General features: G+C 44.6%; 1 protein-coding gene across 1 annotated transcript in view; it reads left to right on the top strand.

The window, feature by feature from the left end:
- Positions 1-20,289, top strand: part of LOC147427147 (Exostosin family protein) — a 76,817-nt gene extending 56,528 nt beyond the window's left edge. Inside the window, exons 3-6 of the mRNA XM_086498807.1 lie at positions 18,472-18,758; positions 18,987-19,219; positions 19,424-19,581; positions 19,683-20,289. Of these exons, the coding sequence (XP_086354933.1) occupies positions 18,472-18,758; positions 18,987-19,219; positions 19,424-19,581; positions 19,683-19,787 (783 nt within the window). The 3' untranslated portion in view covers positions 19,788-20,289. The remainder of the gene's footprint in view (positions 1-18,471; positions 18,759-18,986; positions 19,220-19,423; positions 19,582-19,682) is intronic.
- Positions 20,290-20,993: the final 704 nt, after the last annotated feature.

Below are 20,993 nucleotides of genomic sequence, written 5' to 3'. Positions count from 1 at the left end.
AGCTAGAGAGCCTGTCTATCAATTTGGTTCAAGGTGTAAGGGCTCCCCAGCCAGGAAATGAACGAAATAGACAAGAAGGACAAAGGCAAACCCGTGAGTACGTTTGCTACAATTGTGGAGGGGTAGGTCATGGCATGTATTATTGTCCTCACCCACGATGCTATCAAGGAAATGGTAATCAAAGACGACCTCCCTGGCAACAAGTCACCCCTTCTCGAGCAAGGCCCCCAAATGGACAAAATGCACATGTGGCTCCACCAATTCAAATATTGAGACCCCCTCCTCCACCACCACAAGCACCATCAACGATCCCTCCACTACCATCAGGTGGGGAGGATAGGGCTGTCTTTGTCATAAGTCTTGACAATGGTAAGGATAAAGGTAAAGCAAAAATGGAGAAAGCTGTTGCCATGCCAATAAAGACAGTTAGAAGACAAAGAATTGATGAAATGGAAGCTTCATAGCTGGATAAAGGGAATGAGGGTTCCTCCCAAGTGATAGGAGACAAGAAAAGGAAGAGTAGGTCAAGGAGGCACATAGGAGTAGAAGACTTTCCACTTGAGGTGGGATCCATACCCTATGACCTCATAGCAGATGTGAGTAAGCAAGGACGAAAGATCTCATGGCAGCAACTCCTCCACCTTTCCCCAAAGATGCGTAGAACTTGGTCTAAGATGGTTAGCACTAGGAGGGCTAAGGCAAAGTCAGTTGGGTCCATTAGTGCAAGAGGCATGAAGGATAATGTGCCAGTCATTGATGCAGAGATTAAGAGTCAGCGAGTCTCCAATGTGCATGTGGATGGTGGAGCCGAGATTGTGTTATGACAGAGAAATTGATGCACAAGTTGGGTTTGGAAGTAAACGAGCAGACTTCCTTACAAGCTAAGATGGCAAATAATGTAAGGGTGGCTTGTGTGGGAAAAGGTTAATGGAGTGAAGGTTTCAACTTTTGGTGTGGCAATCTCAATTGATGCTTATGTGATCCCACCTAAGGGGGAGGGCTACTTATTAATTCTTGGAAGACCTTGGCTTATGGCTATGAAGGCCAGGCAGGATTGGGAGACAGGTTCCCTTGAGTTGCGTCCAAGTCATAAGGCCGGTGGCAAGCAACAAAAAATTGTGTATGACATGAAGCAGGGTAGACAACAAGACTTGGATATGGAGACTTCGGTGGACGAATGGAGCACAAGCAACTACTCTTCGTTTGAGGGTGAGTCATCTGAGGAGGATGCTAGTTCTTTGGAGGATGCTAGTTCTTTGGAGGTAACGGGTATAGTACTACGAGACCCGAAGGAGAGGGTAGTCAAGACTCTCTAAACAAGGAGGAAGTCACAGGCCTAGAAGAGATGTTAGCTAAAGACCTACCAGAAGAAGAAAAAGGATCCTATTTGCAGGTACTAAAGAAGCATGCTAGTCTCTTCATAACTGATTATAAACACATTAAGGGAGTAATAGTGACTCAACACCATATCCAATTGAAAGAAGGTGCCAAGCCAGTGGTGCAAAGACTTAGGAGATTAGGGCTAGTGCAACAAGATGCGCTCTTAAAGGAAGTGAAAAGATTACTCAATGTAGGATTTATCTACCTAGTGGAAGATTCCGAGTGGGTGTCCCCGGTTGTGGTAATACCAAAGAAAAATGGGAGGTGGAGGGTGTGTGTTGATTACAAGCCTCTAAATGCAGTCACAAAAAGGGACCATTTTCCTTTGCCTTTCCAAGATGAGATATTAAATGAAGTGGCTGGTCATGAAAGGTACACAGTGTGTGACGGGTACTCAGGCTACTTCCATATCAGAATTGCAGATGAAGATCAAAGGAAGACTACTTTCATAACGCCCTGGGGGTGTTTTGCTTACAGAGTTATGCCTTTTGGCTTAACTAATGCCCCAGCTACTTTCCAAAGGTTTATGAACTTGGTGTTTCAACCCTACTTTGGTAAATCCATACGAGTCTTCATTGATGATTTTTGCATTTACAGCTCTAGGGAAGTGCATCTTTCCAAGGTTGATGAAGGCTTCACCCGTCTGGCCCAATTGGGTGGGGAGTTAAATAAAGAGAAGTGTCATATAGGTGAGAGTAAGGTCACTCTACTAGGCCATGTTGTGTCTCAAGATGGTATTGAGGCTGACCCTGAAAAGGTAAAGACATTGTTAGCCTTACCTACTCCTTCAAACGTGAAGCAGCTAGTCTCCTTCATTCAAAAGATTCGCTACATGGGACGATTTATACATCTCCTTTCTCAGGTAATCTATCCTTTGTAGCAGCTCACTAAACACACTACATTGGCATGGAGTGAGGAGGGTGAAAGGTGCTTTCAAGAAGTTAAAACCATTTTGAGCTCATTGCCTGTCGTGCTGCAGCCCACATGGGGTGAATTATTCTATGTGAATCCTAGTGTAGGCCCAGAAGCTCTAGGAGTTGTCTTGATGCAAAAAGACCCAAAGTAGAGTGATGACAGCTACTGAAAAGGGTTTCAGCGCAACTGAGCAATTGGTGCTAGTTCTTAAGTTTGCAGTGGAAAAGTTTGGGGCTTACTTGCTTCCGAGACAATTTGTGGTGATCACAATTGATGAAGTCTTTCCATATGCCCTACAACACATGGAACTGTCTCAAAGAATAGCAAAGTGGGTGGTGCAGCTTCAAGAGTTTGACTACACACTACAGGTAGAGGATTCCACCCGTGCTTGTTTGGCAGACGTCCTCACACAAAGGTGTTATGAGAAGATCAAGAAAGAGGCACCTAGTAAGGTACCACCTATCCCGGAGCCTGAAATTCTATTAGAGGCACACAGTCTATATTTTGATGGAGCTTACAAGAGAACAAAAGACAAGGCATGAGCAGGTATAGTGATACTAGGTCCAGAAAAGGAGAGGATTTTTGTAGAAGGGTTTCACCTAGAATAGGTTCATTCTAACAATGAGGCAGAGTACCATGTCCTTGTTTTAGGGTTACAATGTTGTCTTTCTCAAGGCATCACAAAGCTAAAAGTTTTTGGTGACTCCATGTTGATTGTTAAGCAAATGGTTGGCGTATGGGCCTGTAAAAATGACAAATTGTCTATTAAGATGAGGAAAGCAAAGACCTTGTTGAAGGGTTTTAAAGAAGTTCGAGTTTACTTTGTACCTCGAGATCAAAATCGAGAAGCAGATGCCTTAGCAGTTGAAGAACTACAAACTCTCATTGTAGGAGCTGCATGATTTACTTTACTTTCTTGAGCATTGTGAAGCGTCCTCTGGTATGAGTAAAAGTGAACGCAGGTGGTTGACAAAAAAGGCTACCGGATATAGTTTGGTAAGTGAGGACTTGTATTGTAAGGGGAAAGATGTTGTCATGAGGAGAGTTCCCTCATCCCAAGAGATCAAGGATATTTTGTTTAGTTGTCATGAAAGTGTGTGTGGTGGCCACTTTGCACAAGAGATCACTAGCAGGAAGATCTTACAAGCAGGGTTTATATGGCCTAGCCTCCATCGAGATGTACAACGCTGGTGCCGCATATGCGAGGTTTGCCAAAAAGCCGGACCAAGGTGTCTTGCTCATGAAAATCAACACCAAATTAAAACCTACGAGTCTTTTGAAAAATGGGGAATAGATGCAATAGGGCCACTCTCTTCTTTCTTCGGGTGCCAAAGTTTGATACCATACTTTAGCACCTTCTCTTAAGACTAGTGGAAAGGCCCTTAGCTTTGTGGCCTCATCATCCCTTCCTGACACTAAAAATGCCATTTCCCAATTATCCAAAAAGTTTGAAGCAACCTCCCCAAGCTTACCATAAAAATTAGGGAAGGCCATAATGTAACTTAGAGAGTACACAACTACACAAACAACTCCAATTTATTGAAAGTAGAGTATGATAAGTACAATTTGTAGCTTAAGCATAGCTAGCTCAAAATAGGATGAATATTGACACATCAAAGGAGTGGTAATAATCTACTAAGGGTAGAATGACAGGGTGAGGAGCGCACAAGATTTCCCCAAGTCTGTCAGCTCCAAACAACAAGGCTATTCTTTGCTGATAGAATAATTTCCTATCAAAACATATATTAACACGCATATGGCGCACAAAATGAAAAGGAAACATCTGTGGATCATTATTGTCACTATTGGCATCCATATCTACCCACACAAATAGACTAGCTTAGTTGCATCATCTTTAGACCAATGAGCCTGATCAGCCACAGAAGGTCGGCACCTCGGATCACTTCTACTCTTCTTGACGTGTCTGTGAAGATGTAGGAGGTGATGGCAACACTTATTACTATGCCGAGCCTTTTTGCAAGTAGTAGTTGGATGCTATTGCCATAGTCAGCATGACGAACAAAAGTTACACCATTAATGTGCAAAACATCATCAACAAGGACAGTCTCGTTAGATTGAGATAACTTCTTGAAAATTAGCAATAAAGGTAAAGCGAAAAGGCTCTTCACTCGATCACCAAAGAACTTTGGACAATATCCAAAGAAATCTTCGCGCGGACAAGAGGTTAGCTTAGGACTGGTGGTGTTTGGATTCACAAAGTGCATTGGGAGCACACGCATACGAGCTGCAATCTTATAGGCAAGCCTCCGCCTCTTTGCTTCATGAGGGTTTAGGGGTGAAATTCGTGGTGGTAGGTTCATGTTGAAGCTAGTTTCTCACTGGCCTTTTTCTTACCAAAAGTGGTCATGTAACCCCCACTAAATGAGATGAGACCAAATGTCACCTTCACGCTTGAGTACGTGGTGCAGCTTTACGCCACTTAGGTGTGGATGTGATCTTCCTTTTCTTAATTATCTTTTTAGGAAAGAGAGGTCTAGTAGTACTCTCTCTTCCTTTATTGTGCGTTACGGTACTTTCGTGTATATTGATGTAGAAAATTTCAACTGTCTGTGCATCGGGGGTTATTGGAGTATTTCATAGGTTAAGAGGAGAGGTAAATCAAGCTCTTCTCTTCATTCTTCTTCGTTGCCGACGATCACGAATAAGGCAAGGAGAGGGACTTACTTCTTGAATGTCGATGATGCTACAGCCAGGCAACAAGATCTCGATGAAAGCTTTCAAGGCCTCTAGAGCCTCCTCCTCCTCTGTCTTCTAATTTGCAAACTCCTCACGCCACTCGTCCATGTTGAAAATTGCACACCTTCATTGTTTGTGAACTGAAGGTCTATGTACCCCTCCTCAGTGGGGGCACCAAAATGAAGCACACAAAGCGCACCCGGTAGCCTCTACACCAAGGTACTACTTGGATGCCTTACGGTGAGGGGGTATTTAAGGGGCACCACCTAGAGTTTTATGCGGCTAGGACGTGACCAAGAGCTAGTAGAGTTGACGCTCTATTGTTGAGAATGACATCTTTATGGGAGAGAATCACCTTGAGCATATGGAAGGAGTTGTGCTTACACACAGCTTCAACCAACCGTAATGGAGAGAGAGAGAGAGAGAGAGAGAGAGAGAGAGAGAGAGAGAGCCACCAACAAGGATCCAAGGAATGAATTATCGGAGTGAGAGATTTGAAGGGGTGCCTATTTCCAAAACCTCTCTTGGCTAACCGTACAAATGGTTGCAATTATGCATGCGGAGCAAATATACGTATGAGGGTGACAGAGAGAGGAAGGAGAAGAGAGAAAGAAAAGAGAAGAGAAAGTGGGGAATAAATGTGCTTGATAATGGATGTGGGAGAAGGATGAAACACGTATAATTAGGGTTTCCTTGATCAAGCCTTAACAAAACTTGCTATACGCACCCACGCAAATGTAAATACATTTATCACAACAAAAAAACTTGAGCATTAATCATTCATTAAGGGGAAATCAAATGAAAAACTTTTACACCTCCACCAAGGGAGTGATTACACACACAAAGCATCCACACAAATCAAGCATGCTAGCTACAATCATGGGAATGTAAACACTATCACCCTGCCAAAACGACGGTAGCTTATAGGTGCACAAAGAGCCTAATTAGGGCATGGTACAATGGAGAGGGGCTCAAGTCCGTTTGGGTTGAGTGGGGGGCTCTTTATATAGCCTCTCCCACCCCATTAGAATTAGTGACAATTACAATTAAGGGCTTGGGGACAAATTGGGATGTCCTGGGAGCCTTTACCTTGACCTTCTTCATGCGTTCACCTTGAAGCTTCACCTTGCCACTTGAGAGGTGATTCGTGGTCATTATTTGTAGCAATTCACCTTCTTCTTTGGAGGTTGTGGAATGACTAACACCTATCTCACAAATTGTGGTGAAAAGGAGAGAGGAATGGACCATACTTAGAGGGATAGATACATGTGTGTGAGGATGAATGAGAAGTGGGTGGAGAGGGGTGAAGCTATGGAGTTGTTTTAAGGTTTTTGGTGACTGATTTTGATGGAATTAGGTAGAGGTTATAATAGAGAATAGAAATTCATTATGGATTCTCAATATATGTAGGATTTTAGTGATAGTGTGTGTAATTAACTAGTGCATATACACACTAGTAAGAGGAGGAAGATGAAGTGCAGCCATGGAAGCTTGAGAGGGCTGATTAAGAGTGGAAAATGATAGAATTTTGAATAATGTTAAGTGTGTGTGTGAGCAAGAAGGTGGCTAGGGTGAAAGGGGGAAAGAGTAGGTGATGAATATGACAAAAAAAAGACTTTTTCGACCACAAATGGCTCAAATATGGGGCCCCACTTACTTTGCCCGACTTTTGTTGATAGAGAACAAGGGGAGGGCGTGGAGGGGGGTTTAAGGTGACCTTTGGGGGGTGGGGGAATCATTTCCCTTAAAAAAATGGAGAAAAATGGCTTGGCATTGCCCTCTTTTCCTTATGAGGCAAAAGTGAGGTGACCCACCATGCATGATGCTCCTTTTGGACTTCTTCATTATGCATCACATGTGTGATGACACCTCAAGAGGCCCCATGGGCCCATGATGTCACTAAGGCATCTTATTTGTAAGACTAGTAGATATTATGTACATATGGCAATTACATAATAGGAAATGCCTAGGTAGTGGATCCCACCACTTGGCCCTTCAAGTTTCACTTATACCATAGGTAAAATCAACTCCAAGTTTCCTTTTTCCATGGGTTTCAACTTTGTTTAGGGCTCCTTCTCATATGAAGCTCATCCGTGTGCCAAAACCATGCCGAAATCCCTTGCAAAAAATGGACATTTTCCTAGTAATAGATCCACTGTCAAAACTTATTTTATTTTTATTTCTTGAGTTTGTACAAGGTTTAGCCAAACCTTAAGTGCCAAAAAACTCTTAATAGTGAGCAAAGCTTACTCTTATTGCTCCATTGCTTCACACTTCTTACTGTGATCACTCTACTCGCTGTTGTAATCCGTAGCGGTGCAAGCTTAGGTAGTCGTATCTGGGAAACACTTTTACCTTGCTAATTATGATCATTACCAAGATGACTTTGTGGCAACACCCAATATTGTTATACATGCACTAGAGCCTCTTGGTCTTTAGGTTGCTGGCAATGCAAAAATTGTAGTTTTAAGAGGGGTCATAAAAAACACGCATCATATAGCCCTCCCCCCAAAGCTAGAGGTATTTTATGTCTCTCATTACCATCTTGAGACACAACATGGCCTAGTGGAGTGACCTTACTCTCACCTATATGGCACTTCTCTTTATTTAACTGCCCACCCAATTGGGCCAGACGGGTGAAGCCTTCATCGACGTTGGAAAGATGCACTTCCCTAGAGCTGTAAATGCAAAAATCATCAATGAAGACTCGTATGGATTTTCCCTAAAGATGCGTAGAACGTGGTCTAAGATGGTTAGCACTAGGAGGGCTAAGGAAAAGTCAGTTGGGTCCATTAGTGCAAGAGGCATGAAGGATATTGTGCGAGTCATTGATGCAAAGATTAAGAGTCAGCGAGTCTCTAATGTGTATGTGGATGGTGGAGCCGAGATTGTGTTATGACAGAGAAATTAATGCACAGGTTGGGTTTGGAAGTAAACGAGGAGACTTCCTTACAAGCTAAGATGGCAAATAATGTAAGGGTGGCTTGCGTGGGAAAGGTTAATGGAGTGAAGGTTTCAGCTTTTGGTGTGGCAGTTTCAATTGATGCTTATGTGATCCCACCTAAATGGGAGGGCTACCCATTAATTCTTGGAAGACCTTGGCTTATGGCTATGACGGCCGAATTTTCATTCATCCTCACATACATGTATCTATCCCTCTAAGTATGGCCCATTCCTCTCTCCTTTTCACTACAATTTCTGAGATAGGTGCTAGTTATTCCACAACCTTCAAAGAAGAAGGTGAATTGCTGCAAATAATGACCAAGAATCAACCTCTCAAGTGGCAAGGTGAAGGCATCAAGAAGGTCAAGGTGGCTGCTCTTAGGGCATCCCAATTTGTCTCCCAATTCAAGCCGTTAATTGTAATTGTCACTAATTGTAATGGGGTGGGAGAGGCTATATAAAGAGCCCCCCATCTCAGCCCAAACGGACTTGAGCCCCTCTCCATTGTACCATGCCCTAATTAGGCTCTTTGTGCACCTCTAGGCTACCATCATTTTGGCAGGGTGATAGTGTTTACATTCCCATGATTGTAACTAGCATGCTTGATTTGTGTGGATGCTTTGTGTGTGTAATCACTCCCTTGGTGGAGGTGTGAAGGTTTTCCATTTGATTTCCCCTTAATGAATGATTAATGCTCAAGTTTTTATGTTGTTGTGATGAATGCATTTACATTGGTGTGGGTGCGTGTAGCAAATTTTGTTAAGGCTTGATCAAGGCAATCCTAGTTATACGTGTTTCATCCTTCTCCCACATCCATTATCAAGCACATTTATTCTCCACTTTCTCTTCTGTTTCCTTTTTCCCTTCTCCCTTCTCTCTTCATCACTCTCATACGTATATTTGCTCCGCATGCATAATTGCAACCATTCGTACGGTTAGTCAAGAGAGGTTTTGGAAATAGGCACCTCTTCAAATCTCTCACTCCGATAATTGATTCCTTGGATCCTTGTTGGTGGCTCTCTCTCTCTCTCTCTCTCTCTCTCTCTCTCTCTCTCTCTCTCCATTAAGGTTGGTTGAAGGTGTGTGTGAGCACAACTCCTTCCATATGCTCAAGGTGATTCTCTCCCATAAAGATATCATTCTCAACAATAGAGCGTCAACTCTACTAGCTCTTGGTCGCGTCCTAGCCGCATAAAACGCTAGGTGTGCCCCTTAGATACCCCCTCACCGTGAGGCATCCAAGTAGTATCTTGGTGTAGAGGCGACCGGGTGCGCTTTGTGTGCTTCATGTCCTAAAGTCTAAAGTAAAGTTTCGGATGAAAGCCTACGTCTACTGCTCTACGGCCAGTTTTATAAGCTCCCAAGCTGCTAACTCAGCCTCGTGTACAGTAGAATGACTATCGCCAATCTTGTCTGAGGGGTCCTCCAACATGTTGAAGTCTCCCCCAACACACACTGCTTTGCATGAGGCAAAGACTCTACAATATGTGACCAAAACTTAGCTCGTGCATTTGCCACATTGGGCGCATAGATGTTTAGGAAGCCCATGAGGCAAGCATGAACCTGCATAGTAATCGACTGGGCCCTACCTGGTACAATAATACCTCTCCCCACAATGGCCTGCTGCCATGAGTCCGCAATAGTCATACATACCCCTCCTTGAATGCCTCCTCGCCCAAAAGCAGCTGACCAAAAAGTCTCATAGCAGCCATGCAGAACTTGTGACCACATCGCCGAATGCGGCTCTCACAAAGATGATGCTCTTGGAGCATAAGATTATCAATCATACCACCCACAAGGTATCTTTGAAGCTCTTGGTGTAAGCGGCCCCTCTTGCGCTGAAACTGGGGCCCACTTAAACCCTGTACATTCCATGAGACAATCCTCATGGGATCTGTGAGAGAAGGCGGATGCTGCAACAACGGCCAATCTCGCTATCTTCGAGGCTGGTTTGGATGGGGAGTAATCTACATCTGAGCGACCTCTAGACAAACTCATCTGAGGTGACTTGTCACGTGCACATCTAACCCTATGTGCATGTGGACAAGCGACTTCATGACAAGGGTTCAATTAGCTTAGGAAGTGTTCTGGCACCTTTGTGAGTCTGTTCGTAGACCGTGCATGTCCATACACTTACAGTAGTTGCATTTCTTAGTTGCACACAGCATGATCATCAGATTACAGTCAGTACCCATCAGGAGCATTTTACAGTGCATAGAATCCATTTTTCCTATTTTAGCGATTTTTCACTTATTATTATTAAGTGACTTCGTTGGGAAACTGGGTAGGGCAATTTGGCTAAGGAAATATATAAGAAAGCTAGCGCTAGCACTTTCTGGCAGAAGAGGCAAGCAGGAGTCCAACCACTCATAGTGCACCTTCTCAGCAAGACCAGCGTTTTGGCTCAAGACCAGCCTAGCATTTTTCATCAGATCAGCCCTGGCGTTTTGCAGACAGTAGATCAGCCGTGGTGTTTTTGCTGACCACAGATCAGCCTAGCGTTTTTGCAATTGCAGATCTACATCAGCGTTTTGCAAATTCCCGACGACAGAACCGTCCCCAGCAGTAGCGTTTTCAGTTTTCAGCAGTCAGACTCCGCACCGCAGCCCCCAAACCTCGTAGATCTCACATTCCCGTAGTAGATCCTCGCTGCACGGTTAGATCAGCCAGAGTTTGCAGATTCAGCCCGCTATTCGCAGATTACAGCATCTGCATTTTCAGCGCATTGTCGTCCGTCGTCATCATTACCGTCATCACCGACACAGAGTCAGAATTCAGCAGATAGAAGATTTGCAGATTTCAGCCCTTAGTGTTTTCAATTTTCAGCCCGTCTTGTCATCGTCATCATCGTCGTCGACATCGTCAGCAAGACTGCTTTTCAGGCCAAGGGCCTTTAATCTCTGGCATGCTTCCTGGAGAAGGTGCAGAGTATGGAGTACCGGCTTGTACTGTGTTGATGTAATATAAAGAAATACCGAAAGGGGCGCCAAGGTTTGGGGCCAATACTCTCTGGGGTGGAATTCCGCCACTTCGTGTCGCATGTCGTCTCTCTCTCTCTCTCTCTCTCTCTCTCTCTCTCTTAGTTCAATTGTTATTGAAGTGCTAAAAGTCTGTTCAATCTGTTCTTTTCTATTGGCACGTGGTGCTCGTCTTGTGACAGTGGTATCAGAGCATCAGGCGTGTGCTTTTCTGAAAGCATACTGGTCCTACCAAGGAGCAGACAGAGCAAGATTGCACTTTCAGAAGTTCATTGGAAATTTTAGTTTCGTGCTCCGACCCCGGACTTATTAGTCACTCCCACCCTTACTTCATCGCGCATCGGGCGCGCTACCGTCTTCATCGCTGTGTCTTACAGGGCATAAGCCATAAAGAACCCAAGACTTGGAATTCATGGAATTCATGGATTCAACAGAATGCTATGCAATGGTGGACTTCAATCGCGATACAACCGCATGCTCCAAGGACTTGGCAAGCTTTCAAGATAGTTTTGCATGTAGTTACATGACTTCGATGTTTGAAGTCCGGATTTCGGCAGTGGGGCAACTTGAAAATGCTTGCCATCGAAACCATGGACGACATTCTTTCGCGGCATCCTCAGTAGAATCTTTCGATGCTGCAAAGTTTTCAACAATTTTTGAGCTACATGTTACCCCCTCTAATGCCCCAGGTGGTACCTCCTCCTCTGGCACAAGAAAGTACGAGAGCTTCCAACCGGCAACCTTCTTAGCAATCTGTTCCGATCAGGGGAGTCTTCAGGAATATGGTGTAGCCATCTGACCTTAGCCAGTGCAACCGCCTTTGCCACCGCCATTGCCTCCATCACCACCGCCACCAAGCTACAATGGTTGGAGCCCATATGGATACCCTTATTATCCATACCTGAGATATGTGCCTAACCAACCCAAAAATTTCAAAGATGGTGGCACGACAGTCAAATTTTTCACTTTTTCCGAGGTAAAAGATCGCAAGAAAGTATTGCAGTTCCTACAGCAATTCGACAACATCTATGCTTTGGGGAACTATACATAAGAATCCAAGATTTCTCGAGCAGCGGGATTTCTTAAAGATAATGCTATGCAATGGTGGAGTTCAATCGCGACACAACCGCATGCTCCAAGGACTTGGCAAGCTTTCAAGACAGTTTTTGCACATAGTTACATGACTTCGATGTTTGAAGTCCGGATTTCGGCAGTGGGGCAACTTGAAAATGCTTGCCACCAAAACCATGGACGACTATAACCAAAGGTTTCTCGACGTGTACCTTCCGGTGTCCTTTAAGTTCATTCCCTTGGAGGACCAGTGCGAGCACTACACCACTGGACTACCATCACCATTGTACGAATATTGTCTCTCCAAAGCAAGTCTCTACCATGCAAGAGCTTATGGACCATGCCGCGGTCGGCTACAAGCTCATGAAAGGAAAGTTGGACTTTACCACAGAAGAACCTCCGGCCACTAACCAGAACTCCCGGCAACAACGAACAAATTCTCGGGAATCCCGTGAAAACTAACCTCAATTGCCTTGTGTGACACAACGTCAACGAGACGCCTTGTTACAAGAAGGCGGATGCTTCGAATGTTTCCAAACAGGGCATACATTCAATACATGTCGTGAGCGAGCCTCGACGTCCTCAGTGCAACCTTCTGCTCCCCCAGCTCCCACATCAGACAGATCCCAGGTGCCACCTCCGGCCAAGAAGTCTAGACCTGCTATTGGACTAGTACCCGATATTTATGGTATACACCTCGAGAGTTTCAATAAATTATGCAGAGCTTATGGAAAAGTCAACGGCTGGAAAACCCTTATTTTCTTTGACCCCGGAGCTATGGAGAACTTTATCCATCCAGAATTCTTGAAGCAGATGCACTTTGATTATGATGCAGAGGGTGGAGAAATTGAAGCTGAGCTAGCCACATGGCAAACTCAGAAAGTGGTACCGCTCATTGGTGCACTTCCAGTGACTATACAAGATTATCATGGAAAAGCCGATTTCCACATTATGAAGTTGGTCAATTGCGACGTTCTCTTGGGCATGCCTTGGCACGACAAGAATGATGCAACTCTTCAGGTCCAGAACCGAACCATCACCGTGATACAGAAGGGCAAGCCCATTGTCCTCAAAGTTCGGTTGTCCAAACAAAACCCTGAATGACCTCTCTAGTTGTTGAACATTGTTTGAGAAAGTATTGTTTGAAATTTGTTTGAAATGGATGCTATCTGTTTTAAACCTGTCTTGGTGCCGATTTGAATTGTTTAAGTCTGGATTTAAATACTGCTTTCATTGATTGGTGATTTTACTCCCGGGTGGAGAAGTGAGAAATATTGTTTTGGTATTGTTTGAACCTCGGAACGACGCAGGCCGATGCCTAGGGAGCGTTTCGTTGTATGTTTAAAAACCTCGAAACGACGTAAGCCGATGCCTGGGGAGCGTTTTGTTGTATGCTTGAACCTCCAAATGATGCAGACTTCGGTCTGGGGAGCGTTTGGTTGTACAGTCCTTTGAGCTCATGGGCCGGACCTTTTTAGGTTATTTGTGGGGGGAGTGACGAGGTAGTCGTTGAGTAGCTTCATACCGCAGACCGTTTGTCTCACGGGAGTGCTTAGCGGTGTTGTTTGTTGTGTCTTGTAACATGTATATGTAAGCATTTGTGTTGCATTGTGATGTGCCAATTACTGAATATTCCTAATTGTATGAGATTGCCTGGGTATGTAATTTTAGTGCATCAAGACACCCGTGGAAAATCAGTACGGTCTAGGTGTGATGGCTAATTTTACTATGCTAGAATATCAGGAGTTCCGATCTAGACGAAAGGAGAAGCTAACTCCTTGATCAAAAGAGCCGAAAGGAGAAGCTAACTCCTTAACAAAAAGAGCAAACTAAATGTCCCTCGGAATGACCCTCAGATTTTTTTTTTTTGAGCTAACTTGAATTGTTTTGCAGATATGCTGTAATCGCGGACGATTACTCTCTTTCAAGAAGGGGAGATCTAACAAACTATTGACGTGTCAACCTACTGAAGAACGGAGCTACCGGCCGAGAGGCCTAAACCCTAGAAGAAGCAGAAGCAACAAAAGAAGCAGCAACAAATTTTCGAAAACTCCGCTGGCTGCTGACGTGGCAGGACTGTACGGCTTTCCATGATTTACACTGACAGCTTTTTGGCATTGCTTTTGGATCAGAAGCTTTTGAGTTTTGAAGGCTTTTCACTGTAACTGCTTTTCAAGCCAAGGGCCTTTAAATATGAGGTTAGGGCTCATTCTCTGGCATGCTTCTTGGAAGTGCAGAGTCTGGAGTACTGGCTTGTACTGTGTTGATGCAATATAAAGACATACCGAAAGATTGCCAAGGTTTGGGGCCAACACTCTCTGGGGTGGAATTCTGCCACTCCGTGTCGCGTGTCGTCTCTATCTCTCTTAGTTCAATTGTTATTGAAGTGCTAAAAGTCTGTTCAGTCTGTTCTTTTCTATTAGCACGTGGTGCCCGTCTTGTGACAACTAATGACATATGGTGGTTGACCGTTGATGTAGTTCTTTGGTTCTTTGCTCTTGGACATTCGATTTTCAAGACTCGCGAGTCTCAGTTGTCCGCATTCTTTGGACTTCCCATAGCAACTTGTTGATTCTGACATGTGGTATGTGATCGGAGAGGTAAATTGTCACGAGGACGTGGCAACTGTTAACTATGTCACGAGGACGTGGCAATTGCTAACCTTAGTTGTTGGTTTTATTCCAATGATTTTTGTTTTATTTTTGAGACCCTCTTTTTGAAGTTGCAAATGGTCGAACATTGTATGGCCAATGTGAACGGTAGTTTCACACGCAGACGGGAAGTGGGTCGGCACTGGAATTCGTATAGTAAGAGGATGTCTAGGCTCAGTTCAAGATCATGCAGGAAGTGAACTTAATAAAGGCATAAAGCCAAGGTGGGGTCACCAAAAGAAAGTATCCGACAGTTGGGCCACATTGCATTTTTGGATGCGGTCCCAATGGGGATAGATGGTCAGAAGACCAGTGGGAGCCGAATGGAAGCATCTCCTAAAAATTAGGGAACTGCTGTTTTGAACTTGAAAATTTGTTCGCGTCATTAGCTCTGGAATGACAAGGGGAACATTTTATCGCTCTGCTGCCAAGTCAATTGACGCGTCGGTTGAGATATTTTTAGTGGGGAAGCCCAAACTCGGAAAGTGGGTGAGGTGTCACTTTGTGAACGAATCTGCCACTTCTGGAGGTTGGGACGAGCTGTTTTCAGCAAGAGGAGGCGCCATTTTCAGCTTTGGTCACAGGTTAAGAGCTATGGAGTGCATGCTTTCCACTCTATGTCAGCTTTGGTCACAGGTTAAGAGCTATGGAGTGCATGCTTTCCACTCTATGTACAGTGTGGTGCTAGGAGTAATGGACTGCACACTACACACTGCTCTCGCTCTCTCTCTCTCTCTCTCTCTCTCTCTCTCTCTCTCTCTACACCCTACGTGTAGTTATGTGATTCCCCACAAGAGGGCTCTTCGTTTGACTGATGTACAGCTGTGTGGTTTCATGCTTTTGTGCCGAGGCAAGAGCCTCTTTGAGCAGGAACAGGAGTAGCTAATTGCTACTCCAAAGCAGGCACCGGTGAGGGTCATAACCTCACCAAGTAGGTGCATTTTCAGCGCTGTGTACGCGCTGTTTTTGGACTGTTTTGCAGCCGCAATGATGCCAGAATCATTGGAACTGTGCCCCACTGTTAGATGACAGCTCGGGGGCTGTTTAGGGCTGAAAACAGATGAAAAACCAGTAATTACAGCACGCTGTAATAACTGTTTTTGCGCAGGAAACAGGGGGTTTATGCTATTGGAAACGAGTCGAAGCTTGGGAAATTGTCCAGGGCAAGTTTTGGGGCCGTTATGTTGCCAAAATTTTGCTTGCACAGGTGTCATCTAGCTGGATGCATGTGTAGGTCTCAAGGACTCTGGTTTTGTAGCTTATTCCTCGTTCCTGAAAAGTAATAAAGAAATACCGAAAGGGGCCGCCAACCTTTGGGGCCTACAGGCGTCGCTGTCTGCTTGGGAGTGCTCTAGCTGCCAAGCCGTGCTATGTCTTGCAGTGTAATTCCCAGTTACGGGTTCCCTTTTAAGTCTTTGCTTTGTGTCGTTGAAGTTCAAAATGTTAAAGATCGGGTGAAAGCCAAAGCCTACCGCCCGACGGGCCGGTTCATAGATTTCTGACTCTTTCCTCAAGGGTGGAGCCTTTGTGAGTTGGGAAATGATTTGGAAAGGGCTCCTGAGGTTGGGAGTTTTCCCCAGCCTTGTCGGTATTTTCCCGAGAGCCCTATAAGGCTTCTAGCCTTCTGGTGCTCCTTACCTATTTTCCCCCATTTATGAGTTGTGAGGGCGGCCTCAGATCTGGCTGACCAGCACCCTCAGGGGTATTTGGGAGTGGGCAGGGATACCATGGGAGAGTAGTGTGTGCCCAGGCGTAGGGTTGCAGGACGCCTCTAGTGGGCAGAGAAGGGCAATAGCTTGTGTTTTCTTGAGCAGCCTTCTTTTTGGCCAGCCCATTAATGTTCGGTCACGGAGAACGGAGCAGCACCACCGTTCAATGATGGGCAGCAGGGAAGTATTCCTTGCGTTTTTCTTCACAGGGCAGATATGTAACGGCGATTGTGATCATCCTAATGCAGAGCACCACACTCTTGGTGCAGGTAGAGTGCAGGAGATCATGGTGCAGGAGATCCATGATCTCCAAGGGGCAGCTACACCATGTGCAGCCTTGATCCAGTTTCTTCTCCCTCTAGATCAGGTCTCTTGCCAGGAGAAGTTCCACTGTAGCCTCGCTTTTAGAGCAGGTTAGGGTTGTAGCCCATGTTGATGCTAGTGGTCTCGTGTGTAGGAGCAGATGGCAGTAGGAGTAGCAGTTGTGGTGTGTACCTTGGGTCTATCCTTCCAGGCATGCTTGTTGAATGTTCTATGCCGGACCACCCAGAGTCACTCGTATGAGTAGTTTGCTATCAGCATGGAGAGCCTTTCCCAGATCTCTCTCTCTCTCTCTCTCTCTCTCTCTCTCTCTCTCTCTCTCTCGCGCGCGCGCATGTCTATCTTGTCTCTTCCTACCTCAGTGATCTCTCTTCTCCCCAGTTGCCTTCTATATGTATGTTGTGGCAGTGCAGGTGTGCTCTAGTGCTAGAGGATCGTATTACTGGATTGGAGGCTAGTTCATGTCTTCACTGCATCTTCTGCTGCCTATTCTGACTGTTACCACCAATGAGGGCCCCACTCATAAGTTGCCTATGTAGTAACTTGTGCCACCTTAGTAAGTGATGCTACTTGGCATGTAGGGCTAAAAATGAGAGAATATAAGGCTTTGACCTCTAAACACCTAGGACAAGAGGCCTCATGAGTCACCTCAAGCCAACCTAGCGGGTGGGGCGACATTGCGCCTCTACTGACGGGGATTGCTTCGCATATGGCCAGGCACAGCCACAAAACAGCCCTTACTTACAAACAAATTTGGCAAAAATTGAAAAAATTGAAGTAAATGTTTGGGCTTCTTTTTGAAGTGTGCAAGGCCTCAAGGACTCATAAAATGCACCCCCCTCCCCCTTTCTCTCCACAAGCTAATCCTCAAGGCTCAAGCTCTCTCCCTCTCACACTCTCAAGATCTCTCCCTCTCAAGACTCACTCTCTCAAGGCTCAAGGCTTCAAGCCTTCAAGCTCTCTTCCTCTCCCTCCCACTCTCTCAAATCTCTCCCTCTCCCTCTCACTCTCTCGAGTCTCTCCCTCTCTCTCTCTCTCTCTCTCTCTCTCTCTCTCTCATCATCTAGTCATAGCAAGGTTGAATGGTCTTCAAAACGAGTTTTTTGTGAGTATTAGAGTCAAAGCACTCTCTAATACTCCTTGTATTTAAACACAAGGAGCTAAAAAATGCACTATTTGGGTGTTTTTTATACCTCCCGTTCCACGCCGTTCCCGTTCTGGACCCCTAGCCGTTCCCCCGTTCCGCAGGGATCCTGTCGACGTTCCCGTTCCGCGTTCCGGGTAACTATGACCGCTGAATGGTGAAACTCTTAACAGAATCCCGGATGTGTCATTAGAGGAGTGACATAATATGATAGGCCGAATATACCTAGAGTCATTCTACAGGAATGATCAGAGCAATGTAATAGGGAATATCTGCTAGGGCACATGGAACGGTAATTCGCATAAGTATGTTTTTTGCACTTTGTAAATATAGCACGAGTACCTGAAAAGCTCTATCCGGTCTTATGTTTTTGTACTTGTAAAGATAGCAGAGTAACTGAAAAGCTCTATTATAGGTTTGCCCCTCTGGTCGGTAGGATAAAAACCCCTTTTGCATGTATGCAGGGTATGAGTGAAAATGTTCATTATCTCGTCCGAGCCTACCCAGTACAGAAAGTATTGTCCTGAAAAATTCCACCTGTTTCTTTTCTTCTCGTTGTAGGATTTGCAGGAAGACGTGGTGTCAGCACCATGTTTACTGTATTGCCTGTGCATTGACTTTGCTGAACCTATGTTTTCTGACCCGCGGATTTTTTTCTCCAGGCAACGAGTTATGAAAAAATGCAGCTTATTGTTCATGATTATGTCAACATGCTGATACAGAAGTATCCATATTGGAATAGAACTCTTGGGGCTGATCATTTTTTTGTTACCTGTCATGATGTTGGTGTACGAGCAACAGAGAATGTGACATTGCTGGTTAAGAATTCTATTCGGGTTGTTTGCTCTCCTAGTTACAATGTTGGTTTCATTCCGCACAAGGATGTGGCCTTGCCACAGATCCTACAGCCATTCGCTTTGCCGCAGGGAGGTGATGACATCCAGAACAGGTAAAACCCTTTGTCCTCATGGTAGGCTTTAGCGAAAAGAGTTCATTTAAGTTCTTGACTACCTTTCAAACACTGTCCAACTTTTTTGGGTACGAATTTTGAACAGTAATATATATGATTGCTTGTGCAAGTGTAAGAGGGTGCAAAAATGCAATCTTGTTTTCCTCTTTAGCACTGCAAGCTACTAACTGGTTGCAAGCTGTGTAAGTATGCCATAAAATGATGCAGAACTATCTTGGGATTCTGGGCTGGACACCGCAATTCACGTATAAGGGTGATACTCGCTAAGATTTGGGAGAATGATACAGTGCTCTCCATAAGGAGCAACCGAATTAGCAGGGCCACTGGTGAATTGGTCTATCAAAAACAGTTTTATAGAAGCAAATTCTGCATTTGTCCAGGGGGCTCACAGGTTAATAGTGCACGTATTGCAGATTCCATACATTATGCATGCGTTCCTGGTAAGATTCTTAGACATCGTGCATGTCATCTAGCTCAGACATTTGATAGATGTGAAAAGTTGAACATTTTTAAAACACATTACATACCTGCGCACATAAATTCATGAGCTTGCACCAACTCTTTCAGCACGTTTTTATGTATTGATGATGCCAGTGGCTGTATGTATTAATCAGCGTTTTTTTTTTTTTGGGTGGTCTCTGCAGTGATTATTTCAGACTATTATGACCTACCCTTTAATGATGTTTTGAACTGGCTCAAATTTTCTATCATACTCAAGGAGCAAGATGTATTCAATCTAAAGACCGTTCTCCAAGCAGTCACAGATCAGCAATACACAGCTTTGCACCACAACCTCCGTCGAGTAAGTTGTCAGCAAATGTGTACGGGGATGAGTGAGTGTTAGCTGTGCTTGTGGGCTGCTTTGAAAAGGTCTTATATTTATGTTTTGCTGCTTCCCTCTAGGTGCAACAGCATTTTGAATGGCATACACCTCCTGTAAGATATGATGCTTTTCACATGGTCATGTATGAGTTGTGGCTAAGGCACCACACAATAAAATACAGATGAAAAACCTTGCATTGAGGTACAAGTCGCGAAGGTATTGCAACTGTGATTCAAGTTACGCCCACTGTTGTTGCTGGTGCTGGGGCTTTCTTCAAGACTCATGTGCAAGTGCGAAGTGTTGGCTTACCTACTGAGGCTCTGCAGCTGAATGTTTGCGAAGTCTGATGTGGCTTCAGCTTCTTTACCTTGAACTTAAAAGACTGAAGCAGAATGGGAATCTCTTATCCTGCATAGAGAAATACATTCTTTTGTCCTCCTGTCCTCGCTGAAGCACGTTAGTTGTCACCTCAGGATGAGTTTTTCTCAATGTAACCAAAGGCTCAAGCTTCTATATATGGGTCCTTTGTGGGGCTTCATTGCTGTTAGAGCCTGATATATGCAAGCCTCTGTATATGGAGTCCATTGTAGGGTTTCATTGGACTGAGGGCCTGATATATGCAAGCCCTCTTCTGTATTTCCTCTTAAGTGAAGCCCATGGGGGGAAGCTAGAATCAGTGTTCATGTCTATGATGATGTTTTTGTGTTTCTTTTCATTCTTCTAATCAAAGATTTTTTTTGAAAATTTAATATGCCATGATTGTGTCCGAAACAACCCAAGATACTCCAGGGCATTTCAGAAAACATGAGATTTTCATCCTGTTAGCATATAGATCATCATGCAAGGCATGGGCAGCTCCATTGGTGAGACCCATTCCTGCACAAATTTTGTGGCCTTAATATTTCCTGGCATGTCATGCTGGCAAAAGCTTCAAATTTTACTGTTGCAACTAAGTAGCATAATGTCCTATGCAGGCAGAGCTAAATGAGTTTCTCCTCCATAGGAACAGTTGTTGCTTCTTCTGAATTACCTGTTTGTGGCATCTGCCCTTTTCCACCTCCAGTATATGTTATAAGGCACGCAAAAACAAACAAATAGAAAAGCACTCTATACCTTAAAACGCAATAATTTGAGCTGTTGACAGTGTTGATGGTGTCTGCCGGTGCTTAAATCCCAACAAGAAGGTTGAGAAGTTCCGATACCAAGCGACGAGAATTCCATGCCCCAGTGCCAGTAACTCTTCTTGTAGGTGAATTTGAAAAGCTCATTGCATGCAGAGGAGCAATGCTTTCTCTCTCGGAGATCTTGTTTTGTGGGATGCTATCATTTCCAGGATCCATGTCGGTAGTCTAGAGTGGCATTGCGTGCCGTCCTCTTCGGTCACCATTCAC

This window comes from Adiantum capillus-veneris, chromosome 24 (assembly GCF_014529385.1).
Source record: "Adiantum capillus-veneris isolate H3 chromosome 24, ASM1452938v2, whole genome shotgun sequence".
Lineage (NCBI taxonomy): Eukaryota > Viridiplantae > Streptophyta > Polypodiopsida > Polypodiales > Pteridaceae > Adiantum > Adiantum capillus-veneris.
The sequence above is the reverse complement of the archived record's forward strand: the minus strand, read 5'-3'. Positions and strand labels throughout refer to the sequence as shown.